General features: G+C 44.0%; 1 protein-coding gene across 1 annotated transcript; it reads left to right on the forward strand.

Moving 5' to 3' along the window:
• The first annotated feature begins 1124 nt into the window (after positions 1-1124).
• On the forward strand, positions 1125-21596 carry prag1 (PEAK1 related, kinase-activating pseudokinase 1). The gene is made up of 6 exons (XM_082539668.1): positions 1125-1451; positions 5997-6335; positions 6423-8143; positions 14736-14881; positions 15994-16757; positions 19091-21596. The coding sequence occupies exons 2-6, from the start codon at positions 6072-6074 to the stop codon at positions 20234-20236; spliced, it is 4041 nt and encodes a 1346-aa protein (XP_082395794.1). The 5' UTR covers positions 1125-1451; positions 5997-6071; the 3' UTR covers positions 20237-21596.
• The last annotated feature ends 133 nt before the right edge of the window (positions 21597-21729 follow it).

A 21729-nucleotide genomic window follows, 5' to 3' on the forward strand; every position in this document is an offset into this window, starting at 1 on the left:
ATATAACAAAAGAAAAAACCTATACATTTTCCGTGCAATGCATTGTTGCCTGGGCTATGTCGAATAGCTGAATGTGCCTAGAAGCTTCTCACACATCATCCAGCGCTCTTATGCAACGCACCAATCTGAATTACCCCATTAGCAGAATTATTACATGTGCTGTGCTGCCAAAAATAGATGAAATGCAACAAACTCTTAATCCTCTTGAGAGGATTGCAACTCTTTCCAAATTCAACAGGTGGTCTTGTAAAAGATATCCCTTTTCCTGGATCCAGTCTCCGCTCTGCCACTTATGCTGATTGTCTTAGCTCTGCTATAAATCTTTGGTGAGTTTCAGGATACTGCGAGGGTCTGTGTCCAATCAATTCATATTCATGGATGTGTTCTTCACAGGCAATAGATCAGATCAATGGGATACTTGGATTTGAGGCTTGACAGATTGAGTACTGTTTTTTCTTAGATTTTTCAAGGAGCCATCAGAGTCTGTCTCCTTTGCTGTATTTATGTCCTACTACAGAAAACCAACATTAAATCTTCAAAAAACTAATTCTGGTGTTGTTTTAAACAGTACTTTCTTTTTAAATTAGTCAGGAGACAAGTGTTATTGCTCGTTTCAATGTCATTTCTTGATAAGATGTTAGAAGACACACTCAGTTAAAAGGTTAATCTCTATGGCTGAGTTCATCCACACTGACTGTGTTTGTCAGTCCCTGAGCTATGCTGCCAGTAATGGAAATCAGCAGGGGTCCAGCCAGGCTCAGTAGCAGCAGCAGTGTTTTTCTATTACTCTGTCACCGTGATGAACAGAAGCAGGCACAGTCCTGGGGGTAGCAGAGGAAAAGAGAGGGGGGGCAACAGAACTCCAGAGAAGCTTGTGTTGATCCACACTCTCTTTGCTTCAAAGGATCTCTTGATCCAGTCTCGGGGCTTTCTGAATAAACTTGCACAAGCCAGTGGCCCTTGGAGCCATGAAGTAGTGACCATCATTTGTAGCCTGAAGCTTAAAGTTTAAGATTAGGAAAAGTTGGGCTGTGTATTTTTAATAAATAAAACGTATATATGTGTGTGTGTGTATATTCTGTAAGCCAGCAGGAGTGTGGCCACTGGGCCGACTGCATAGCAGGCAGGCAGGCAGCAGGCAGGCTGGTTGGTTAGGAGCTCCTCCCACCTCCTTGTGCTCTCCCCCACGTTGCTGCAGAGGGCTGCGCTCCAGCACTCCACCTCTGCACAGTGCAACAGCAGCAGCACCAGCATGCCTGGCTGGAGCCGAAAACAGCCCGCAGCAGCGCACAGTCTCCTGCGTCTTTAACCTGTGGGTGGTGGAATACTTGAAGACAGACGGATATCGACATCTGTGGGAATCACGAGAACATTTGCACGTGTATTCATTATTTTAGGTCTTTTTTTTTTTTAACGCTTTTGTGTTACCAGGCAGGACGAAGTCCGAGCAGGTAAGCAGTCGGCGGATAACCTTGGCTACTTCAGCATGGTTTCATTGTAGGTGCCATTTATTTCCTCCCTCCCTTTATTTCCTTTGCATAGGCGACACCTGCTTCATCTGCTGAACAAAGTTGTTTCACTTGAATTTTCTATAGGCGTGCGCGTTGTATTATTCATTCAGGTAATAGATTTTTTTTTCTAAATAACGCAATATTCTAAGGACATCGTTTTTCTTTTACATTTAATCTTCAACAACCCATCGCCGACCAAATTTGGCATGGCGACAGCAACGTTTACCCAAATCTTCACGCACCTCATCTAAAAACAGAATCTCAGACCGAAACACGTGGGGTGTTTACCGCAAGTCGAGCGGATGTTAAAGCTGATGCTCGCAAAATAGACCAATAATCTATCTAAGATGGGGGTTTAGAAGAAAGTTCACAAGTTATTTTAGGGTGGCGGGGTTGGAAATACCCCCCTCGTGACTGTGGAGAAACCTGGTTGCGCCCCCAGAATGAATGAACGGGGCCGTGTGAGTGAGCAGGCGTGACAAATGTTGCCCGAAAAGGGATTTGTATTCAAAGTGAGGGACTACACACTGAGGTGACCTGCTTATCAGACTGTGACGTGAACTAGAGGTTGTCCAATTATTTTGATTATGTACGAGTGGATGTGTTTTGTTTTTGTTTTGTGTGTGTTTTTCCCCTGTTTTGTGGGCCTGTCATCCAATTAAGTGTGCGTTTGCTCGCACGGCACAGAGCAGCTCCTTAAAAAGCAGTCAGTAGGACAAGTCGGTGGATTACAGTAACCCTAGACTCGAGTAATAACCATCAGATGACCTACACTTCATAGCGACTGTCTCTGCGCTTGTTTGCTTACGCGTACATGTGCGCGCGTGTGTGTCTGTCGGGGTATGAGGTGGGGTGGGGGGGGGGTTGGGGGGGTGTCATGTGTGTATGTAGGTGGTTGACTCCTTGGTTATGCGCTGCTGCGTAAAGATTCAGGATTCAGACAAAGTGCATTCTCACACCCTGCTCATCAAAGGGAAAAGAACCAATTTTAGGTTCAGCGGTTGGTTATAAGGTTTAGAATCTTTGAGATTACCTTTGGATCTGTTTGAAATATCAGTGTGTGTGTGTGTGTGTGTGTGTGTGTGTGTGTGTGTGTGTGTGTGTGTACAAAGGTCGAAAGAAATGAGGGCGGAGGCTTGTTAAGGTTTGCACAGTCTATATGAGGTGGTGGCTCAAAACTGTAAATTCCACATCCATCCTCAAGTCATTTTTCTAGCCCCCAGCTTCTCATATGCTCATGAGATATTCTCCATAGTCTGTCTTAGAGCAGGGTGATATGGCCAAAAATATTTATCACGATATATATTTGAAAATTTGCGTTAACGATATAACCGACGATATAATTGATGCGAGACAAAATACAACTCCACAACATTACTAGCGCAAAAAGACAACCTTCCATTTATTTTCACTTAAACAAGAAGCTGGTTTTTATGTACATTAAAGCTTTATAAAAATGTAACAGTGCAAATGCAAATTCCTTGCTGAAAGTTTAACCAAAAGGCATTTCCAGTAGAAATGGGCTGACATATCCTGAGCATAACCATGTATAATATCCACTGAAGTTAAAAAGAGGTGCTTTGCAACATTAAACTGCAGTGTGCAGTACGCATTTTTCGGACCATAAGGTGCACGGGATTATAAGGCACATTAAGCGAAACAAAGCAGTCAGATAAATCAAACTTTATTAAACTCATTCTTCTTGCTTCCTCCACTTCTGTACCATTGATTCATTAATGTTGAATTCTCTGGCAGCTGCTCTATTCCCATGTTGTTGCAGTATATTAATGACTAACCTCGTATTGTGGATGGATTATCTCAGTTGTTCTCCTGACTGAAGTTTGGTCCGTTTACAGCATCCTGCCATGCGATTGCATTTGTCTCTAACCATGAAGAACCTTCACGTTAACTTTTATAAGTGGAAAAGTGTTAGTGTTCGTCCTCCAGCTTCACTGTTTATGTTATGCTAACATAGCTGTGTCGCTAGCGATCACGTAGCACATCATTATATACCAGCTAGCCCAACTTCAGTAACCCTACAAACGTCACTGCTGTTTAGTTTCCTGTCTTCATTTATGTTGGAAGTGATAGCAGAGCTGTACGTTTGATTTTTTTCAGAAATCTCTCAGTCAGAACATGCAATATCATGCTTAGGTAACTAGCGAAACTAGCGAGCTAACTTCCGCTAGCTTCCTGCTAACTTCTAACTCCGTTAAATGTAATAACTTTTGTTTTCATGGATGCCTGGAAGTTAAACTTTATAGTTACACCTGGTAAAGCAGCAATGCTGATCGTTTTATTAAAGATGAAAGAATTTAGACAGTTTTTAAGTCTCAGTGATGCTGCAGTGTTGTTTGACCTGAAGCATACGGAGTTTAGGACCCAGATTACTCCCAGATTTAAGAGCATCTTAGTCCGACAAATACGACAATAACGACGGCCGCTTGCATGTTCTGCAAAAAAATGTGCTTTATTGTGTATCTGACGGACAAACACCAAACCAGTTCCACATCACTGAAGTTGCACCATTTTTACAAACCAATTCTGGTTCATCTGTTTCACTCAACAATCGGCCATGTGCGTATGAAAACAAAGGCACTGCGCATGCGCGTTTTACTCCCATTCTATCGCGATATTTCATTTTCCTATCGTTGCCTAACATTATACCGGTATTACCGTGAACGGTATAATATGGCCCAGCCCTAGTCTGTCTTATATCGAAGGTACTGCTTCACTTTTCAACTTCTTGTTGCTGCGTGTGAGAGCTTTTACTTTTTTACTTTTAGCAAGGGGAAGTGAGAGAAATTGAACGGTGAACTTGAGAAGGTGTGGGGAATGTAGACCACAGGGTCTATCTCTGTTAAAACAAGTAGCTCTGACCATGCCAACAAGAGCCAAAATAACCAAAACCGTGTGCAGCTTCATTTGTGTCCCAGTGTTGCTGTGCAAATGCAGACACGAGTGCCAGAAGTGGTCTCAGGTGAAAATCCTGCGTGGACGATTGCGACTCTCTTAGCAGAGACTAAAGTTGACTGGCAGCAGGTCTGTGCACTCGAGAACCAGTGGCCCAATAATCCCTTGCGCCTCTGATCAGTCATCTATCCGCATGACTCATGCACGAGGCTGTAAGATGTTGGCCAAGCTGCAGTTTCCTCTGTTGTCGCAGGAACGGTAAAACAAACAGTGAGCTAGCGGATGCCTTCCTGCATGAACTGAGTCAGACAGAACAAAGAAAAATGTAAACATGCATCTTATCTTTGCCAGCGGGACCACTCGTCATACCCTGTGGCATTACTGGGTCATAAAGCAAGAATTAACTGGAGTCTTAATAGGCCTAACCTCTATTAAGTATTTTTCAATCCATGGCTACGTTAATGCTTGATGTCGCTCTAATGTTTCTCTGTGATGAGTCGCAAGTTAGCTGAGAACTTTCCTCAGTCATAAGAGGAATTGTGGATCCTCCTGCCTCTTACGACTGTTTTCCAGCCGGTGCATCTTAAATAGCGAGCTAATGTGGCCGTATGTCACTGCATCACCTTGTTGAAAGGCAATTAAAGCTGTGTCAGGAGCATAAATAGAGACACACACCCCCACCCCGCTCCCGGCTGCGAGGAAACAAATGATCTCTCTGAAAAGGTGTTGATCTTCTCTCTGTCGGCCCAGTTAAACGGGGCTCAGCGAGGGAGAGGAAGGAGGTGCGTGGTTCAGTTGTGTTTGTGAGAGGTGTAGGACGCACATGTTGTTTGTGTGTTCATGTGTAGAAGAGAGAAGGGGGGTGGGGGGTCATCGTGGGTGTGAGATTCACCCTGGTGAGACTTGCGCCTTTAGACATTCCTGACATTCCGACCTCCGGGATGCTTGAGGCTCCTCCGTCTTCTGGTAGCACGCTGGGGGCTGCGGAGGGCTCCGGACGGCTTTTAAGTTGCCAGGCTCACATCGGCAAAACCCTTTGGTTGAACAGAAACCACATACCCTCTAATTTAAGAGGGCATGGGAACATGCAGTGCACGCAGGCATCAGGTCTTCTCAAGTTACATCCATGAATGACACTTGAGTCTTAACAAGTCTTCTATGGAGTCAGAGACACTTGTCAGCCTGGGCCTCCTTGTCTTTGAGTTTTTAAATAGATGCTTGAACTTTTCACTGTTTTTTTTTTAAATATCTGTTAGGATTTATGGCAGAAGATCATGCATATGTTAGGTTAAAGGCAAAATTAATAAAAACAGTCTGATACCTTTTCTCCGGGCACTGCAAAAGAGATATGAGCTGTCAGACAAGAACTTAAGGGCTGGGTGAGATTTATACATCAATTTTTTTTGTTTTGTTTTTTGGGGGTTTTTTTGGTGACAAAGACATGTGGAATTATTATTATGACTTAATGTAATCACTTTTAGGCCATATGTCTAACTCAAAAACCTGTGCTTCATTCTTCTCTCTGCCTTTTACATGCTGCCCTACGACCGACACCCCGTGTCGCAAAATCAGCCATGACAGGTCATCCTGCATCTACCAGATACTTCCAGAGCCACCTCTGACCAAACCGGATTTAGCGAACCCAAGATGTCAGCGTGCAACGACTTTGCAGAACACGTGTGGAAACCCGGCTCTTGTAAGAACTGCTTCCACCCGTTCAGCGCACACAAGACCGTTGGCTTCCGGGATGGCGGCGCACCAGCTGCGTGTTTGAAGAGCAGCCCGGGAGGTGATGAGGAAGCTTTAGTGACTGCGCCTTCACCCTACAGCAAGCCGACGATAGCTGTGAAACCTACTATGATGAGCCTCGACACCAGCGATGCTGCAGATGTCAACATGAACATTGAGCAGGTGAGCCTCTCAAATGTTTCCATTTTTTATTTATTTTTTTGTCAGCTGGATGTGTGTTTGGTAATGTGTGTTCATGTTTGTTTGTAGGAGGAAAACACAAAGAGCCCAACTGAGAGGCTGCGCCTCAAGCAGCTCTTAGACCTGTCGTCTCTTTACATTGATAACAGCGGCTGCAATAAGGCCCACAGAGACGCAGTTCTTCAGAGTCCCGACGCCAAGAAAGACTGCAACAACTGCTTCTCTTTGACTCCCTTGTCCCCCACTATCCTGCCCACTGACTCTAAGATCATCAGCAATATCTATGTTACCCAGGAGGAGGGTCGAGGTTCTCAGAGTTTAAAGAAAAATGCCAATGAAGACTCCTGCAGGCAGCAGAATAGTACATCCGCTCTCCGAACCAAAAGCACTTTTAATGGAAATGTTGTGACTACCAGGTCGAATTATCAAGAATGTCAACAGGCAGCTGTGGAGATACCCTTTTCACTGGATATTGTCCCTACTAGCCCTGCCACAGTCCACAGCAATGGTATGAGCAGTGGGAGTGCGACGGGTGTTACCACAAAGACATCCAGCACTTCTACCACTTCCTGTGTGGATGTTGCTAGCCCTAAATCTCTTTGTCACATCCTGTCCAAACAGAGCAACCTATCAGACTCCTCTTATTCTTATCGTAGCAGCACAGATTCACTTCCTGGAGGCTCAGGCTCAGGAGCAAGAAAAGACAGCTCGAGGAGCCCCCAAAGCCCACCATCTATGGGTAGCCCACAGTCAACTCCCACCTTTTTCAGTGGACAGAAAAGCTCAGAGCCAATTTATGCTGAGAGCACTAAGAAAAAGCGCAAGCAGCAAGAAAACGGACTGCAATCTCAACCGGAGTCCCCAAACCAGACTGAGGAGTCCCTAAGCTCTGAGCATGACCTCTCAGGAGACAGTCAGCGGGCCACCATCACTGTAATGGCTGCTCACATGGAGGAGAACAACAGAACTTTCTACTTGAGCAGCCCGGATTCGGCTGTTAGCACCCAGTGCCACTTCAGCCCCACGGCTCGTAAAGACCAGAGCAGTCCTGCTTTCCGTTGGCCCAGCCCCAGCCACAGCATAGGCTCTCTTGCTACAGAAGTAGGCTGTGCCCCTACTCTGCACCCCAAGCCCCAGTCCAGCCCACCAATTCCTCCAAAGAGGAACACCCGCTCCCCAAAACTGGGCACCTCTAGCCTCTCATCGTCCATGTCTTCTCCAGTCCCGCTTCCTGAACTTCCCAGACTACTGACCTCCAGCCTCTCTCCGTCTGTTTCATCTCCCGTCCCTCTCACTGAACTCCCCATGCTTTTCTTCGTCTCTACTAAAGAGGTCACTGCTGAGAACCAGAGCCCAGCGCCCGAGCGATGGCACAAGCCCCACCACCACAGCTCTGGCTGGAACTGCCGCATTGAGGAAGAGGAGGAGGAGGAAGAAAGAGACCGGAAAGAGACTGAAAAGAAAAAGTTAGCCGCCAGTGCTGAGGCAACCTCTCGGGTGACAGGCGTAGTCAATGGTGCTGCTGTCTGGAAGGAGGCCAGGGACTCGAAGGCCCACAGCGGCCCCCCTCCGCTGACAGAGCCAGGCACGGCCCCCCCAGCTGCCACTAACAATGGTGCCTATCAGGGGGAAACTAAGGGCAACGGCGCAGAGGCGGAGGGCAAGCATAACGGGAGCATGCCGGCAAAGCAACCGTTGCATGGTGGCTCATCAGAGCCGCTGGCACCAGGGAAGGGAGCTACCAGCCATGACCCCAATCCACCGCCTCCCCCACCCAAGAAACTGCACAGGTAAGAATAGCAAAGCACTGTTTTTGTTTTACAGTCACACATTTGGTTGACCCTTGAACAGGACAGAGCAGCAATGCAGCAGATCTCAGAAAGATCTATGACTTTTTTTTTATTACTAAATCTGCTTTTTCAGTTAATCGTGTTGTCAAAAGCAATGGCAGAATAGCAGCAAGATGGCTGAGCCTATCTGAGGCAACGACACTGCTCCATCACTCATGTTGACCAACAAACACAAAATATCTCAGAAGGTGTTCACTAACTTTGTTCAGAGTAGCTGGAAAACATCACAGGCACGAAATCCTTTTAGCTGATCATCTAATATCCAAACATGTAACACAAACAAATGCACAACGTGGCTTAAGGACAGGGGAACTGAAATATTGTTTATTCAAAGGCAGCAGTGAAAAAGTGTGATAAATACTGCATTATATGGAGGTAAGCTGTTGACATACTGTAATACAGTTTAACTGTAACGCAGGTTTATCACATGTGGATTGCCTGTTGTAGCAAATACTTGTTCTATTGTTTTGTCTCAGTGACTTGCATTAGGATTTTTGGGACTGTGGTTTGATTATATTATTTAATTTAGCACTTATAACATCCACTTAGGCCTAATGTAATGCTCTCCACAAAGGCAGTTCTGATGCATTTATGTCATGCAAGTCACTATTCGGTGTCTGTGACCATACATATGTGCAGATACAGTATCTAACTGCAGTCATTAGTGTGAAACTCGCAGTGCCTTCTCCTTTCATAGCATCATTATTCAGCCTCCATTCTAATGCCTTGTGATCATTCAGACTCTTGCAGAATATTCCTTAATGCACGCCTTGTTCTATTCATGCTAGCAGCGTGACCTTTTTCAATTGTAATTAATGCACAAAGTACGTCTGTTAAGTAGCCCGCTGCTATGTCAAGTTACTGTAAATTTGTTTTGGCTGCACCACTGTAGACGATGAATGCAAAAAGCATTTGTAGTACTGTGGAAAACTCTTGAGTAGCCCTTCCTTTCTTTATATTTTAATAGAAAATTGGGAGAAATCTTTAAACATGCATGAAAATACAGTGTGCACAGCAAAAACGAGCCTTATATAAAAGATTTCTAACAAGCGTGAAAGCCAATATTTATTCATTAACACAGCCTGAACTCTCTTAGGCACGAAAGTAGTCTTCAGGAATAGTTCTCTGGGCTTCCTGGAAGACTGTCGAAGCTCTTCTTTGGATGTTGGTGGCATTTTACTGTATTGTGGTTGGGATCTTTGTCAGTCAGATGCTAGTGGGTCCAAATCTGATGGCATTTTTCTGTGTTCATAATTCCATCAGTTTTGACAAGATCTACAACACCCCTGGCTGAAATGCATGCTCGAACCATGACAGAGCCTCCACCATGTTTTTACAGATGACTGTAGCCAGTCACTGTTCTGCATCTCTCCTTATGTCCTTGGTACATATTGACAGTGGTTTGAATCGGAATTTTCACATTTGGATTAGTCGCTCCAAGACCTGATTTTCAGTCAAATTCTTATGTAAAGTGACATACCTCCACCTTTTTCCCCAATTTCCTTCTGCATGAATGGCTTCTTGACAGCCACCTGTCCACTAAAATTATTTCTGATGAGGCTTTAGTGAACAGTTCTTTGGATCAACTAAAGGCTCAAATACATCTCTCAGCTCCTTTTCAGGACCGTAATAGATTTTTCTCACTCTTTAAAGACATGAGTTTCAGGTGCTGTTCAGATATTTTAAGGACACACTGCACCACATGCTGAGAAGTGCCAAATTCAAGCTGATAGCTCTCTGGGAATCACTTTGTTGGTGCGAAAAATACTATTGTATGTCTGTCAAAATGTGTTATTTTTGTGAGTTTCATAGATTCAATCAGCTAAAGGAATGGAAACAAATTATGTCTGTAACAAAGATCCAATTTAAAATGGGCCCCCTGGTCAGTTTTCTCTTATATGTAAAAACAACACTGGTTCACATCCTTTGTGTTAAGAGCTTTTTTCATCCTTCAGTGATTCATAAGTCCGTGTTAAGAGGTTCAATAAACAAAACCCAAAAAAAAGCATTACTCAGAAAATGGGCAGATGCAAGGACTAGACTAAATATGATTTTTTTTTTAAAGCAGCCACTATCCAAAGAAAAACTTTGAAAAACTTCAGAAAGCCCAGAGAACTATTGCTCAAGACCACTTAAAAAACATTCCAAGAAAATCTGACTTCTTTGAAGAAAAATATAAAGAAATGAGACCAGAGGTGAAATTTTCACAGTACTGTGTGTTTGTTTGTTTGTTTGTGTGTACGATATTTCTGCTGAAGTCCACATGCTGGTCATTTGTGTGGCTTGATAATCACGTTTTATTACATCATGTGCTATATATGCAAAATGATGAATGCTCCTCTTTGCACACTCCTGGTTTTACCAGTCATATGTAAGCTATAAAAAAATGCACAGTTGCCTTAAACTGAAGTTGCGTGAGTCTAAGAATACATTGTGCTGTCTGAGTCAGTTTTCCAAACAAGAAAAAGAGAAGAGGCTCTGTGTTGAAGTTATTAGAGCATCAAATGAACCCCCTCCCCCCTTAAAATAAACTTTGCTTTGTCTATAACAGTGCAATGAGGTGCAAGCCACACACACACAATGTGACTTCCCCTACGTAAGCACGCGTTTTCTCATCTTGAGCTAGATTCGGCCAAAGCTCAGAAGACGACACAGACCGCTGATCACATTTCAGTGGGGCTTTATGTTTGTGGTAATTCTAGGAAGGAACCGTTTTTGCTGTTATGACATTGCCAACATTCTGCGCTGATAAAAAAAAACCTTGTTGGGACACATGTGGGAACACGCCTTTACCCAGTCAGTGACAGCTCTCACTTTGTGGCATTCCAAGTTTATCAGTGGGTTTAATGTGTTTAAGCAGTAAGCGACCCTGGTCACTACTGGAGACACAGTACTGGAGAGTAGTTCCACATTCCCGACTCAAAGACATGAGTACACGTCCCCTTTGAAGGAGCATTTTAAAGTTCTGAATCATTTAAAATCCACAGATGGTTTAAAAGAATCTGGCTCTCAGAGCCTTTGATCACGGCATAAAACACCAGATTTTGCTCTTTAATTCCATGTAACAGGTCATCCAATGGATTATATGTCGGGTCGGGCCTAGGAGGTGTTCGCTTTTGTGCATGTGCCTACGTCATGGATGAGTGTGCATGATTAAGTAGCCTACTCCTTAACAAGGAAGGCGTGTCAACTGGTGTGTAAATGTTGCCAAAGAGGGAGGGGCTTTAGTGAACAGATTGCTGCCCCCCGGGGCAACTCCCAAACTGTTCCAGCCTGGCGATCAGTTGCCACAGATAGAAGTAGATTTTATAGATCAGCATTGTGGACTCAACTTGACTTGGGTTTGAATTGGCTTCGCTCTGTGATCTGCTATTCCAAGATTTGCTGCCCCTCCCTGCACAAAGCCTTCCTGATCCCCTTTCTGCTGCACAACAGATAGCATCTTGTTGCAGTCTGGCAGACTTGAAGGCTTTTCTAAAGTGAACTCGTAGGTGAATGAAATTAGAAATGTGGGCGCTTTAACTCCCCGCATCTAATGGATGCTGTTGCTTTTCTTGTGAGACACTTTAAATACACACATTACTCGTGTGGCACCAGGGTTGTGTTACCTACACACGCCGTGGCTCTAGGGAGCCGCTAGCATGATCCAGGGGCATTTTGTACCAACCGGCCCAGCAAGGACCTCAGCATGAGGTAGGCACCTGACGACAAATTATTCTCCTGCATCACCAGTGAGACACAAAATCGGACTGCTATGTCATTAGGCTGGTGAAGAGTTTGTGTTTCAGGTTGCTTTTCTCTCTCTTTCTTTCCCCCCACATCTCCATCAGATGCCAAAATTTAGATGTAGCATTGCATGTGGTCAAATTTGTTTCCTTCCTCTTTTACAAACTGCCATTTGCTCTTCTTCTAATCTCATGTAATGTTTTTCCACTTTCTTGATCTAATTCTCTGTTTTAACAAGTCTCGCTGGTACAGTAGAAAGAAGTGGTAAGATGAAAAGCTTGATAGTTCTAATAGATTTTACATTCTTAGACAGGAGGAGCGACAGAGTTGCATTTCAAAGATTGTTTTGGGGTTTTTTTTTAAACACGTGAGCTGAGCGGCGGTGAATAAGAAAAGGGGGGAAAAGGCTGACAAATGATGACAAGGTAGGCCTGGAGCAGTCTGCAAGAGATAGCAAGGATTTGTGTCAAACATTAATGGATCTTTGGTTTATAAAACTGTACAGCCTTGGTAACTGTCCTACAGTCTTTGGAGGCAAACAATGTGTCTCTTTATTCTCTGTTGGAACATGTAGAGGTTGCACAACAGGCGGGAGAAAATATAACCCTGTGTAACAGAAATGCAATATACAGCTTTTTACCTCCTGTGAGTCTTTATATTAAAGGAGGACATGAGATATTTATATTGTCCATAATATCACAGAGATAGAGTTCAATCCGTTCCTCTCTGGCAGAGACTCATAAAAACTAACACTGCAAGCTTTGCGGGGATTGTGTTCATTGCATGGTGTGTCTGCTACCACCTCTGCTTCCTGCAGCATACATAAAGGAGGGACGGTGTATTATGAATTAATCGGGTGTATTCTTAATACTCTTTAACCAGCTAAGCCCGTGACTAAAAGATTACATCTCTACATGAAATGGCCCTGAAAATCCAAGTATATTTGTACATGGGTGAGCATGTGACCTTTTGCACGTAAACATACAAAGCGTATGCATGCTTTCGCTCCCACTGCATCATTTTATGTGATTACCACAAAGAACGTCCTAAGTAAGAGTCGGGAAGTGAAATCAGTTCAATTAGGCTAACCTACAACAACAACAACACTGCTGCAGTTTGGTTTATGTCTCATTTTACACTGTTACACTGCTATCTCTAGCTAGTTGGCTGCAACGCCAGTCCGATTCACTGGGGCAATAAGAGAATCTCAAGTAAGCTTTGTTTTTTGCTGGAAAGCTGATCAGATCTACTCAGAGGAAATGAGAAACCAAGGTTATTAATAGATGTTTAGTCTAAAATCAGACATTCTAGTCACGGTGATCTTGGAAAAAATGTTGTCTTTTGGTGCATAATGTGCATTTTATACAACACTGTATAAAGTGTGTGTGTGTGGGGGGCTTTTAAATTAAATTAAATTCAAACTGCAGATACCAAGTGTTCACAGCAATAAAAATCTTCACTTGAAACATTTATGTGCATTTAATGGAACAAACAATAATGAGGACAAATATTGTACCACCCTAAATGCTTGTATCTCCTTCCTTGCGTGCCTCTCCTAAAGAAGCTTGCTTATCCATGCTCATCCTCCAGTATAAATCAGTGCCATTATTTTTTTTCACATAGGAAAATCTCATGTTTTGGATACAAATCGGAGAGATCTAGACCGAGACATGCACGGGCGCAGACATGCACATTCGCTCATAATCCCTGCGCTCATTACCATTTCTCCTGCGCCTCAGCGTTTCCACTGCCTTTCATCATGGCCTCTTTTGTCTGTAAAATGATAGCGAATCCTTTAGCTAACTACCAACAGAGAATACCTAACCCTTTGTCTCCCCCCTGTGCTTCTCTCCTCTGCTCCTCTGTTTTTTCTCCTAATTTATGGTGGAACTGAAGTCAGGGGCCGGCAGATAAATGGATAGAGGAGTCATTTTGTGACGGAGGAGAGGACGGAGAGGGGCAGATGAAGGGGAGGGATGGGACCCTGCTTCCCTGAGCCATTAGCAGCTGTAATGAGAAGAGCGAATAGCTGTCAGTCACCCTAATTGGTCAAATTTATTAGAAAGTGTTCATGAACAGTTTTCACTAGCATTATAAGACGCAGTCACGATGGTTAGATGGTCAGGTAATCAGGCAAATGGACAGGAGGAACTTTGGTTGTACTTTGTGCTTAAATTTGTAGCCTTTAGTTGAAGCTATATTTGGGAACCATAGTGCAGTTTTTAAAAAGATTATAAAAAACCAGAGAGGTCCTCGCATTTATTCTTCTTTTACAGATTTTAGTCGTTAATGTAACTCTGAGTCCCTAGCCACAAGCATAAATTAGGAAAATGCAACTAAATGTAGGGAAATCCAGTTTGCACCTATGCTCTTATTGCCACTTGTGGACACAGAGGGGCTAACGCTCAGCAGCAGTTGCTCAGTCTCACTTTTAGATTCCGATGTGATTGGCAGTACATTTTTCATCAAGGCTTGTTTATTGCAATTATGAGGCAACGTTGAATCAGGAAGCGTTGCACTCCTAACAAAGAAGTGAAACTTGACATGACTTATTCATCGTTTCATCTGAAATGATGTCGTCCTTCCCGCAGGTTTATTAATTGCATGGTGCAGGCGTAAAACAAGCAAGAGGAAGAGGGATGGTTCCACATTTACAAACGGGCATGCAAGAAAAATGCCCATTTCTGCTGCAGATCAGCAGATTGACTGCCTCGAGACACTGCACCGGGCCCTGTTGTAGAAAAGTAAATGGTAAAAAATCAAGTTGTGTAACATTATCTCTGCTTTTTTGTTTTCTCCATGACAGAGTGGGTAGGATGAGTGGCAGCAACATGGAGATGGACCGCTGTGGCCAACATGGGTCAGTAGAGAGCCCTACCTCGTCTCTACGGGGCCTGAGCAACTCCAGCCTCCCAATGGCCTCCACTGACAACCTGGCTGCAACTGACACTGGTAAGCAGCTCATACTGAATCAGTTAATAAAAATAATAATAGCAGTAATAAACATTCGTGTAATCCAACTGAAACGAGCATGACATATCTACATGGCAATGTCAGTGAATTTTCTGACATGTACACTTGGGTATCCGTGGAAGTTGTTTTGCTCTTTTATGACTGCGAACCATAAAGGTGCACTTTGTTCAGAGTTAACCTGAGCAGCAACATCGAAACAAGGAAAGGAAGCTCTGCAGGGATTTACAGTTAGTGGCTGTCAGCTTGTCCCTGGTTCCTTTTTTCGCATGCAGTGCACATGCAGTTTGTTGTAACGGGTTCATTAGTTCACGTTTTTCACGGTCTTCTAGCCTGAGACATGGCTCAGAATGAGAGGCATCTGTCCTCGCGTTGGAAACTGTCGTCATCCTTCACGTATCAGCTTTAAACCTCGGTGGCACTCAGACACTTGTAATTGCTGCAACTTCCTGAGCAATGTTGTTTGAAGAGATAATTATGGACTCTGATAACGAGGGGAAAAAGGGCTCGGCTACATCCTAGAGCCACCCCCCACCCACCTTTACTGTCCACCCCCCCTTGCGAAAGCAGTTCTTGAAGACTGCACCGCACAATTATCTAAATATCTTCAGTCTTCTCTGGTGTAATGTCAGGTTCCAAGTTTAAGTCTTTAATTGATAAATGGTTCATAACTGGGTGGAAGATGTTTTGGCTGTCACCATGGACCCTGGATTGTGGAAAATTTCCAGTTCTTCTGTAGAAACAAGGTATGTCTTTATATTATAGCCGAGCAGTGCGCAGTGACATGAGGGGCGTAGTAGATAAATCAGATTTGCAGCTGTCACCTGGGAATATTCTATCAGGGAATCCTGTTAAGGAAAATTAACTTAGAAGGACGCACAGACACAAAGGATACACTGTGTGAATCCACAAAGGCAGGAAAACGAAAGTCTGCCAAGAGACATTTCTCTCTGTTTGTGTCTGTATTAGTTTGTGTGCATGTGGAAGCCTGTAATTCCCAAGTTGACACAGTTTGTGTTTCATTGGTTATGTCTGTGAGTTTGGTTTTAATTTAATTGGTAGACCTGCTAACGTCTTTTTTTCTTCTTCCATAGGTTCTCAGGATGCTACACGAATGTCTTGTTCTTCTCCGTTTCCTAGAAGCCCAGTGGCTTCAGCTCCAGGTTCTCCTAACCCTCCCTCCATTACCAGCCCGAGTAAGCAGCCGCCTCCACTCCCAGAGAAAAAAATGGCCAGCCGCACCGTGTCCGCTCCCGACGGAAACGGAAAGCCTTTCGTTCGAGCGTACCCGCGCCTCCCGTTTACCGGCTCAGAGAGCAATGTGTGCCGGACCGCTGATGCCAGCTCCCGTTCCAGTTTGCCATCCAGCCCCGTTGATCCACGGCCCATTTTCTCCTCCAGTGAGTCTCTAGAACGTTGTCACGCCCCCCTGGGACGAGCCTTGAGGTCCAGGACGCTGGACGAGCCGGTCAAGACTCATGGTCGGCTGGGCGTGCACTGCCGAAGCAGCATCACTTGCTTATCTTCTCCTCAGCTCAGCGTGCCGTTCTCAGCTGCAGAACCAGGTTCAGCGCCAAACTTCGGCTCGAGCCTGCAGCTCCAGACCCTTCTGAGCAACATCGACAGTAGAGAAGGAGTGTACTCAAAACTGGGCGGGCTTTATGCTGAGTCTCTGCGGCGCCTGGCTCTAAAATGTGAAGATCACTTCACTCGCTCACAGAAGAACCCGCTGAGGTTTGAAGAGAGCAACTGGTCTCTGTTCAGGCTCACGTCTAGCAAGCCCAGCTGCAATGCAGGAGACGCTGTATACTACTCTGCCGCCTGTGCCTTAGACCCCAGCAGCTCCTACGCTGTAAAGGTAATCCCTAAATACTGAGCTTCATTTGCAAGTGAGAGATGTTTTACTTTCCAGGCACGCAACACACTCTGTGAGCACTTTATCAGAATTAACCCAAAAAGACTAACTGGGCAACCGAATGAACAACTAGCTTTTTGTTTGTTGTTGTGAGCACCCAAGCACTTTTTCTGCAAAACAGGGAAAGGGTGGCAGGTGTGCAACCTGTTATGCTTCCTGTCACTACTTCAAAATAAAAGCCTCAGTGCCGTTTTCTACACACCTAACATGAAAAAGCAGTAGTTCAGTTAGATTGTCAGTAACTGAACACAGCTTTGATGCACTGTTTGGAGAGTAAACGATAAATAGGGAGGTACTAAAAAATAAAAATGTAAATAACAGTTACCTCTGACTTCTTTTGAAGTGGGTTCTCATTAAAATGGGATTGTAGGATCATCAATACAGTACAGTTTACAGTATTCATATTATTAATAATATCCTACATAGTTTAAACAAGTGGTTGCCAATGTTTTTCATTGGATCCCCTAACATACTTCGAAACTATTTTAATATAACATGTTTTATCTTTAAATATATATTCAGCAGAATTCATTTCAAACTGGTTTGGGCTACTTTTGGATGCCCCCAACCGGTCAAGGCAGATGGCTTCTAAAACTGGTTCTCCTGGAGGTTTCTTCCTGTTTTTCCTTCTAGCTGTTGCCAAGTGCTTACTCATAGGTGGTCGTTTGATTGTTGGGGGTTTGCAATAGGCTAATAGTAAAGTTTATCTTTCAGCATAAAGCACCTTGAGGGGACTGTTGTTGTGATACTTTTAGCAGCACTCTATTTATCAAATATTAATATCAAAGGATGGTGTCACCAACTCTACCCATTTATCCAGTATATGCCCTGTTAACACTTTCAACTTTACCTAGCTAGTCAGCTGCTAATCCATATTGCTAGCTAACGATTCACTGCTAGCCATGTTTCAGAACAACAGTTTGCAAATGTATTCATAAATCAGTTTGATTTGAAATATTAACTAGTAGTGTCAACTCTTGGCCAAACATTAGCAAGCTGTATCTTTATCACTTGGATAGTTACTCATTCATTTTAATCACTTACACATTTTTTGGCTGCCATTTTTTTTTACTGCTTATCCATTACTTTTAGCGAAGTGTAAACTTTAAACTTTGACCACCTATTGTACTTGTATTCTTGGTTTTCATATAATGTACTTGGATTTGCAAGGCTAACATTTAAATGAAATGGAAAATTTTAAGGAAAACATTTGTTGTTAAAACTGTGCAGAAGATAACCTGCAAGTGTATAGTAACAGAGTCGGGGACTTTGCTTGCTCGTAACTGTCAGTTCCAGTTGAGAGAAGTGAAAACTTACAGTTGTCTGAGGTACAGTTGACCTAGTGGGTGTTGAACTTTTAAGCAGGTACTTGACAGTTTGAGGACAGGATGAGGAGCTTAAAACTGGGCAGCAGTCTTATTTGTTCTAAGGCTGCAGATGGGATAGCCCCACTACAGCGCAAACCTTAAAGGCATGTAATGCAAATAACGAGGAAGGAGGGTGTGGGTGATGTGATCTTTGCCCGAAAGTCATTAGTGCTGTACAATGTAGCAGCTGTTTGTATTGTGTGTTTTGCCACAGCCTGGGTGCCCAGACTCTTGCTTAATATCTCTGGGCTGATTAATCTTTACATTCCAGGCAGGGTTTACAGTCCAGACAAACCCTTTCTGTTGTCCAAAGCCAAGACAAACTTACTTAGAAGACACTCATCCCTGTGCTAACGATAATTTTGTACATTTAAGCAAAGTCAGTACAAAAAGTCAGCATGCTTTTTTACATGTAATGCTGTTTACTGTATTGCCACCTAAACCTTCTCACTAAGACGAGATCATTATTTTTGGGGGGAAAAAAACAGTCCCATCAAAGACTTAAAATAAATGTAATTTAATGGGAGGTGTTGTTTAAAAAATTTGATGTAATATTTCACACAGACCAGTTTGAGAATGGACACTGGAGGGCTGTAGTAGTTTATTTTCATCCCAACAGAATCTGGTACTGCTATCAACTTGCCAAACTGTGGTATAAAAAGTATTTTTGAGAAAGCTTTTCAGCTGAGGCTTGAGCTTACATGTCCATCAGGGGTGCTGATTTCACATGAATAGGAACAGGAACTGAATTAGCACTGACCTTGGAACTTAACTAACAAGAATTCCTTTCTTATGTTTCTTGGCTCCACTCCCTTCCCGTCTCTGGAATTTTCCCTCCCTCCCTCTTTGTCCCTTTCTTCTTTTCTGCTTCACCCCTTTCTCCCTTCCTTTGTGTACATACCTCTGCAGATCTGCAAGAGTTCAAGCATTGAAGCCAAACAGGGCCATCTCTACGGCCTGTCAGTGCAGCAGAGCATGCCTCCTCACTTCAACCTTCAGCAGGACTGTGGTCACTTCCTCGCCTGTGTCCCCCAGAGCATGTTGCCTTCTGATGAAGTCTCCCAGCCAACCACACCTGCTTCGCCACTGCCTCAGTCTATGCAGGGCCAGCCGGAAGACAGAGAGCGAGTGGTGGTCATCACACCTGAGATCCCTCAGCAGACGGCAGCTGACTTTGTTCGGGAGTGGGAGGCATTCCACAAAGCTCAGCCAGAGGTCTACGAGCGTCGCATATGCTTCCTCCTCCTACAACTCTGCAATGGCCTAGAGCACTTGAAAGAGCATGGGGTCACGCACCGTGACCTCTGCCTAGAAAATTTGTTGTTGGTACCTCATCAGCGCAGGCCCGCTCTGTTCGCTCCACAGACTGAAAACAGCTCCAGTAATGGTTCAAGCGGTGCAGAGGCTCAGCGTCACCTTCCCCGGCTCCTGATCAGTAACTACGCAAAGGCCAAGCGTCGCTCCTCGGAGGATGCCGTGTCAACCAACGTGGACCCTCGCATCAAACGTGACCACGCCAGGCTGGCGCCTGAGATCCTCTCAGCAGCCCAGTACCGCAAATTTGATGAGTTCCAGGTGGGCATCCTGATCTATGAGCTCCTCCACCAGCCAAACCCGTTCGAGGTCAGTCCAGCACTGAAGGAACAAGACTACCGCTGTGAGGACTTGCCTCCAATCCCCTCTGTCTCCCTCTATTCAGCTGGCCTCCAGAGGCTGGCCCAGCTCCTTCTCCAACCTGACCCCATCAAACGCATCCACATCCAGGAGGCCAAGCGTATATTGCAGAGCTTGCTCTGGGGACCGAGGAAGGACCTCATGGATCAGCAGTGGGAGAGACAAGGACAAGGGGGAAACTTTGTCGATGGATCCCGACACGAGGGTCTCCTTAATTGGCTCGACGTGAAAAGGGCGCTGCTGATGATGAAGTTTGCCGAGCGCTCGCTGGAGCCAGAGAGGAACGCAGAGCTGGAGGACTGGCTGTGCTGTCAGTACTTCTCCTCAGCTCACCCTCTGTCCCTCTGCCATACAGCTGAACTGCTCTACTCACTAAAGTGAAAGCTCACCTTATGGGTTAAAAATCCATGTGGGCGAAAACATAGTTATATGCGACTGTAGGTGCAAGAGAGACCAATGATGTCAAAGAATGGGATAAGGAGGCACAATCCTCTGGAGAAAACCCGCACCCGTGTATTCGATCGACTTCATGCACGAGATCCATGCGTCAAACTAGCCGTCCAGTCTGAACTTTTTTTTAAATTTATACCAACAGTATCCTGCGACAGTGAGCTTAGTATAAAAAAGACCTGTGAACACACCACTGATTTTGTAATAATCAGAAAGATTCTCATGACAACTAGAATCTGTTTTCATTTTCTCTCGCGCTCCCGGTGGATGCATCAGGGGGGAAAAAGAACATGGACAGTATTCATAATAATACACTTACCAAAGTTCATGTTTGGCACTGTGTTTTGTGTATTTATTATATGTCAGTGGAGACATTTATACGCGCTGACGACAGGATAGCAATTCATAACCTAATTCTGTGTCAGTAATGCTGTGTCGCACATACATGTGCAGCTAACTTTGTCTACATGTAACCTGTACGGCTAATTTCTCTGCTAATGGAAATGTGAGGTCACCTGCAGGCTTTACCGTATTGCACCTTTTACTCTCATGTTTTTTGTCATGGGCACATAGTGCTGTATTGCAGAATTACTGCAGGATTATCCTTTTTTTTTTCTTTTTATTCTGTGTATACTTGGAAATGATCAACACAGCCTTTTGGAAAAAAATACTACTACTGTTCTACTACATGCAGTTTTTTCCCTCCTTCGCTCAATTTTATTATATATTTAAATGTTTGTTGACATTTGTCACAGTGCCTTTTGTTCTTTTGTATTTGTTACAGTGACTCGAGCCTAATGTAAATACTCCCCACCATTTGTCCTTTGTGAAACTGGCCTTTCACAGGAACAATGTTTTCTTTTCTTTTCTTTTTTTTGGGGGTTTTGTACAGTGATTTGCAGATGATAATAGAAGTGAATGGGCCCAAGCAGGTCTTAAAAAGCCATGAATATGAGCAGTAGTTAAAAAAACAAGATGATATTTATGATTTAAGTTGTTATCTTGTAGTAGTCACTGGAATTTCTGTTTATTTCCATGATATTCAGCAGCAGCTGGGCTTTTTTATGTGCCATGAAAGCTTCAAGTTATAAATTATATTAAAACAAAAAGTGTGGCAACACATTAACAGCCTGCACGCAGGTTTTTATTCATGACCGACTGTTTCTAATGTGGAAGAAAAGTAAAACACGCCCTGAACTCACGACTAATGCATTATTGATTGGAATTATTTTGTGTGTGTGCCTCTTATTTGCATCTATCAATAAACTGCATATATTTTCTCACTGCAGGATGTGGTGTGTTGAGGTAGTTTTTTTCTTTGTTTTGTTGTACTTATCCATTTTAATGATTGGGCTATTAGCAGGTGCCGCTAATGAATATCTGCAAGCTGTTTGTGACAACTGATAGATACATTCCCTGGCCTT

The sequence above is a fragment of the Aulonocara stuartgranti genome, assembly GCF_965226115.1.
Source record: "Aulonocara stuartgranti genome assembly, chromosome: 7".
Classification (NCBI taxonomy): domain Eukaryota; kingdom Metazoa; phylum Chordata; class Actinopteri; order Cichliformes; family Cichlidae; genus Aulonocara; species Aulonocara stuartgranti.

Bases quoted from the DNA above. Each gene is read 5' to 3' on its own strand.
- prag1 (XM_082539668.1), top strand. From the start codon at position 6,072: ATGTCAGCGTGCAACGACTTTGCAGAACACGTGTGGAAACCCGGCTCT. The intron at 6,336-6,422 runs GTGAGCCTCTCA...GTTTGTTTGTAG, and splicing joins TCAACATGAACATTGAGCAG to GAGGAAAACACAAAGAGCCC. The intron at 14,882-15,993 runs GTAAGCAGCTCA...CTTCTTCCATAG, and splicing joins CCTGGCTGCAACTGACACTG to GTTCTCAGGATGCTACACGA.